This window comes from Lactuca virosa, chromosome 3 (genome assembly GCF_052849685.1).
Source record: "Lactuca virosa cultivar CGN04683 chromosome 3, Lactuca_virosa_CGN04683_v6, whole genome shotgun sequence".
NCBI lineage: Eukaryota > Viridiplantae > Streptophyta > Magnoliopsida > Asterales > Asteraceae > Lactuca > Lactuca virosa.
In genome coordinates this window covers 244,954,678-244,960,531 of record NC_136428.1, presented here as the reverse complement: position 1 = coordinate 244,960,531, position 5,854 = coordinate 244,954,678, and the positions used below count along the sequence as shown (strand labels likewise).

General features: G+C 35.0%; 1 protein-coding gene across 1 annotated transcript; it reads right to left on the bottom strand.

Annotated features, from left to right (window-relative positions):
• Positions 1-3,807: 3,807 nt before the first annotated feature.
• LOC145167092 (aquaporin NIP2-1-like) lies at positions 3,808-5,854 on the bottom strand. Its single transcript, XM_079086183.1, has 5 exons — positions 5,652-5,854; positions 5,271-5,495; positions 4,352-4,546; positions 4,210-4,271; positions 3,808-4,125 (listed from the first exon to the last, which is right to left on the bottom strand). The coding sequence occupies exons 1-5, from the start codon at positions 5,781-5,783 to the stop codon at positions 3,903-3,905; spliced, it is 837 nt and encodes a 278-aa protein (XP_078942309.1). The 5' UTR covers positions 5,784-5,854; the 3' UTR covers positions 3,808-3,902.

The window sequence follows — 5,854 nt, the reverse complement described above, 5'->3', positions numbered from 1 at the left end:
TCACTTTTCTTTGACAAAAAATATACCATCCCTTTCTAGAAAAATCATCAATCAACACCATAACATACATTTTCCCACTTGGCGATTCAGGTTTGATTGGCCCACATAGATCAGTGTGGATGAGTTCCAGTCGGTTTGATGCTCTCCAATTACTCCTCTTAGGAATGTCGACTCTTTGTTGTTTTCCCAGATTGCATACTTCACAAACTTTGCTAGACTCGGCTAACTTAGGAAGCCCCTTCACCATTTGTTTGAATTGCATGGTTCTCAATGACTTGTTGTTCACGTGCCCAAGTCGTCTATGCCAAAGCTGTTCGTTACCATCTCCTTCTAGCTTCAAGCATCGGCCTTCAATGGGTTTCATCCTTGCATTCACTAGGAACATTCTGTTTCTTGTCATTCTTGAAGTAGTTATCACACCCCGTTGAGGATGAAGAATCTTGCACACACCTCTTCGAATAACAACAGTCAGATCTTTCTCTTGTAGCTGCCCAATGCTTAGTAAATTTGAAGTGAGTTCAGAAACATAGTACACACGACTGATAACCTGAGTTATGCCTTCAGCTTCGAACCTCACCTCACTGATTCCTTTAACCGTAAGTCGAAGATCATTTCCCAGTTTTACGGAGTGTTTGAATCCTTCATCTAAGTTGACAAACCATTCTCGTGTTCCAGTCATATGATTCGAACAAGCCGAATCAAGAAACCAGATTCCTTCTTTGCATTCTTTCTTTACTTCTGCATGAGTCATCAGAAGTAAATCTTCTCCTTCGTCAAATTCGGTGTAATTTACCGGCTTGTCTCCCTGAGTGCATTCGTAGGCAAAATGCCCAAGTTGATGGCATTTATAACACTCTATGGCTGACTTATCGAAATCAGGCCTTGATCTTCCTCGACCGCGACCACGTCCTCTGTTGAATGGGCTTCTACCACGCCCCCGACCTCGTCTTCCGGTCGGATCAAGTTCTGCGCTAAATACTTGATCATCACTAGGTTTCTTCAAAAGTTTTTGCTCATGCACAAGCAATGAACTTTGCAACTCATCCACTGACATCGCATCAGTGTCCTTTGATTCTTCAATGGAACACACCACATAATTAAAATTTTCAGTTAAAGATCTGAGGATCTTCTCAACAATCATTACATCTGTTATCTCTTCTCCAAAATTTCTCATTTCATTGGCTGTGGACATCACCCGGCCAAAGTAATTTGTGACACTTTCACCTTCTTTTATTTCTAGGATTTCGAACTCCCTTCGTAATCTTTGTAATTGCGCCATCTTCACTCTTACGTTGCCTTGATATTTGCTCTTCATAGCGTCCCAGATTTGTTTGGTAGTCTCTTTGTGAGTCATAGTCTTTAAAATCTGTTTGTCGATCGACTGAAACAGGTAGTTTTGAGCCTTCAAATCCTTGAGACGCAGAGCATCTAAATCCGTCTGTTGAGCAACCGTGAGTACTGTTCCTTCTCGAGGTTCGGTGTACCCCGGCTCAATTACTACCCAATACTCTTTCGATTTCAGTAGCGTCTTCATCAGCATACTCCAATGCTCGTAATCCCCGTCAAACTTTGGGACGCTAGGGACTTGAAAGATTGCATTCTCTGCCGCCATTGATTACCCTCAAAGTTGCTCCCAGGTTGCTCTGATACCACTTGTAAAGTGGCAAATATCAGAGAATATGAATCACTCAAGTTTTCTTGTGTCTTATTTGATGAACAAAAGCAGCTATAAATAGCTTACATGAGATGGTAACTGAAGAAGCTAAACAGACATAACTCATGACTCCTTAAACCCAAGAAAAATCAAGACTCGATCACCAAAACCAACTAACAAACAAGTTGTGCTGAAGCCCAATTATTTAATAGACCAAAACAAAAGACAAGCCCACTTCAATCTAGGAGTGGTTTTTATAAAAGTTTGCATCTATACTTTTGCTACATGTCACATTTTTATTCATTTTGCCACATATAATTTTATGATTATTTTAAATTAATTTTTATTCCAAATGTCATTTTATGGTTTTTCTATTTTATTAAATTTCATATATTATTTAAATCTAATAATAAATTCTAATTTCAAAATTACTAAATTAAAGTTCCATGTCATCTAGGAGTGATTTTTATAAAAGTTTGCATTGTTCAAAAATAAAAACTAAGTTGATTGACATATGGTCGCGTATTGCAATTTGGTGGGGTATTCAGACTTCAGCTCAGATTACAGTGCAATCTCTTCTTTCTTGGTCAGATTCGATTACTTTAAGGGATGGTCAACGGAAGGTATTTCAAGCGGTGATTTTTACTTCATTTTGGTATTTGTGGAACTTCCGTAATAATTTGGTTTTCGGCAAGATTCTTCCTAGGAAATCGAACATTTTTGATGATATTGTTCATAAGGCATTTTTTTCGATTTCTAATAGGTGTAGGAAAGAAAAGTTTGGATGGTCTTTCTTGGTTGCATAATCCAACTTCTGCTAATTTATTTAGGACCCCAACTCGACCTTCAAAAAAAAAAAAAAGGACCAGTACTGAAATGAGATCCATACTTAAAAACGATTGGTGGAAAAATGTTTCTAAGGACTGTTTTGAGGAGAAATATAAATTCATAATGACCGTTTTCGAAATTTTTTCTTTAAAAATTATACTTTTTGTCCTATAGTTTTAAATTCTAAAAAGAAATAGATTAATTACACTATGCGTTATAGTTTTTAGTTCTGATATGTATCAAGAAAGAATGAGTAAATTACTGTTTTGGTCCTAGTGGTGTGCACTGTTATGCACTTTAGGTCCGTGTTTTAACTTTTTTTTTACAAGAATGCTAAATAACAATTTTGTTGAACTGTTATACACTTTAGGTCCAAGTTTTAAGATTTTAATATGGATCATCACCGTGGTTGGCAAAAATTGCACTTTTGATCCCTAAGGCCGTTACAATAACACTTCTATGTTAAATATCTCTAAAATAACCATTTCACCCATACTTTTTTAAGTTTTATTACGTATTTATGTAATTATTTGTTTTAATAAATAGGTCTTCCCAGTTTTTGTTTTGTTTTGTTTTTGTTTGCGTATATGTATCTCAAATATATAATTTACATAATTAATCTTAGATATCAACCTATTTTATTAGTTTACTCAGTCGAAAATATAGAATTAATAAACCCGGCGCAACGCACGAGCTATCAACCTATCACCACTCGTCTATAATAATAATAAATGGTAACCGAACCTTCTGAGTGGCACATGTCAACTTGTCCCAAGGGCTATGTGAGAAATCAATCGTGAAACACTAACTTTATTATGGATTTGACAGGTTTTGAACTCTAGACCTTTTGTATGAATTTCCATTCATCAACCATTAAGCTCCCATTACAAGAACAAAAGTTTTAAAGATATAATAAAAAATGGATTTCATAAAGTGCCTCTTCCACAAAATATTTTTTTACACAAAATGACGTGATTATCAAAATGATGATGTAATTATGAGTTAAAAGAAAAAAGAATTTTACAGTTTTTATTAAGTTTTTTAGTAGCGAGGAGAAATCATAAAAAAATGTTGTGAAAAAAATGCATTGTGTGAATTGTATATTGCAAATTGGATTTTTTTTTTCTGATAAATGTACAAAAGGTGGTAACTTTTATAATAGGACACATGTTTTAGACTTATGAATACTAGAATTTATAACTATTATAAACTAATATATAAACTATTGTTAAAACCATATTGCTATTTATATATAAAACTAAAGATTAATTGCAGTCATTAATTCCATTCCTAAACACCAATAAAATATGCCATGGAATGGAATGTAACAACTAATTTATTATTTTATTTCATTTTATTCAACGAGAAACCATTATAGTTAATAGAAATATATTACAGCTATAGTGAACTTAATTTATCTTTAAACGGTAGCATTTTCGTTAATGCTCTTCATTCTTCGAAGTTTAAACGAAGAAACTGACTGAAGTGGTTTATCAGTTGTACGAATAAAACTATAACACATCACCCCAGACACCGTCCCTGTTATAGGGCCCACGATATACACCCAAATCGCTTTATAATTATTGCTAGCTAATGCCGGCCCGATAGTGCGTGCTGGATTCATCGATCCCCCTGATACTGGTCTGAAAAATAATCCATATAAAAAAATTAATCTTTATAAATATAATATTTAGTTAAAGAATATATTTTATTACATTAACTTTTACCCTGCTAAGATGGAAGTAATGCATACAGACGATCCTACCGCTAGACCCGCTAACTCTCCTACCTGAAAAATAATTTTAGAATAGAATTACGGGTCTTGTTAACTTTATGCCATTTTCAAAAATGTCAATGTAGTGTTCTTACGGCTTTAGAATCAGTGGCTACTGCTGACGTAACAAACATCATTGTAAAAGTGACGATGATTTCCATTATTAGAGCTTGTTCGTTTGTCCCTGAAGGTGTTGTTGTGCCCAAATGTTTGACTTGTTGTAAAAGTACACGTAGACAGAATGAAGCCGATATGGACCCCGTTAGTTGTGCAACTGCATAGATCGGGACCTTATAAACACAATGGGTGAGATTTATTTGTCATCAATATATGTTTCCATTATAAAGATTCTTAACTTATCTATGGACCCACAACTTTTAAGTTTATATAACTTAGAGGACAAAAGAAATAAACTACTTGTATTGTAATTGCATGAGTCAAATTTTTGAATTTGTGACTGTTATTAGTTATTCAGAACGAGTTTTTATTTTCATTTATTTATTTGTTTTTTTCATAAGTTCTTCAAAAAATTCTATTATGGAAGCATCCACAGGGGTTATAGTTTTTTCTGTACAACTTTTTCATTTTATGGTGACACCTTGGGATACTAACTCAACGATTCAAAAATCTTATCCTATCTTCATCATAACATAACATTTCCTCACTTATATGTCATAATAGAAAACCTGAAATAGCATACTAATGATAACTATTAATCAATTTATATATTTATATCTAAGTATGAAAACTTTACTTGAAGTTGAAGATTTGACTTGAGTCCATTGAACTCCATGAAAATATTCATGACATTATTGAAGCTATACAATATGCCAATTAAAAGTAGGTCATGTAGTGGCCCAAATCAGGTCATATTCGACCTGGCTTCCCATGGTCCTCATGTGCTCATCATTATCACATACTCACATTAACCACATATGGTTCCAGCTTATTGAGTTTTATGGTCTAAGTAACATGATCCATTATGTTATTGATGGTCTAGGTCTAGCCACGTACCTGGTTCCAAGGAAAATGTCCCACAGCTGCAAATGCTAGTGTGACCGCAGGGTTCATGTGTGCACCCGAAATATGTCCAACTGCATAAATCATAACGGTCACAATGAGACCACCCGCAAGGGAGGCTCCAAGTTGAGACACCTTATGTTCACTGTTTGTAGCAAGTGCTGCCGATCCACATGTCACAAACACCAACAAGAAGGTGGCAACGGCCTCTGCCACCACCTGAAAAACAAATTCAAAACATCTCCAAATCATCATGAAGATGATAAAAAAGGGTATACAGATGTTGTAAATCACAACGTCCACAAAGCAAGACGGTTATCATGGGATGGCATGTAGATAATATCAAATCAACCATTATGGAATATGGTAACTTACCTTTCGGAAAAAACCGGGAGGATACCGAAGTTGAAGTAATGTAGCGACTTTAGACTGTTGGTTTTCTTCTGTTGTTTCGGTTGTAATCATGGGTAACTCATTTGTGCCACAATTTGAATGTGCTTTGGACATGATTATGAATGTAAGGGAATCTTTTGTGATAGTCGTAGCTACAAAGTGTGACACCTTAGGTGCTTGAGGTT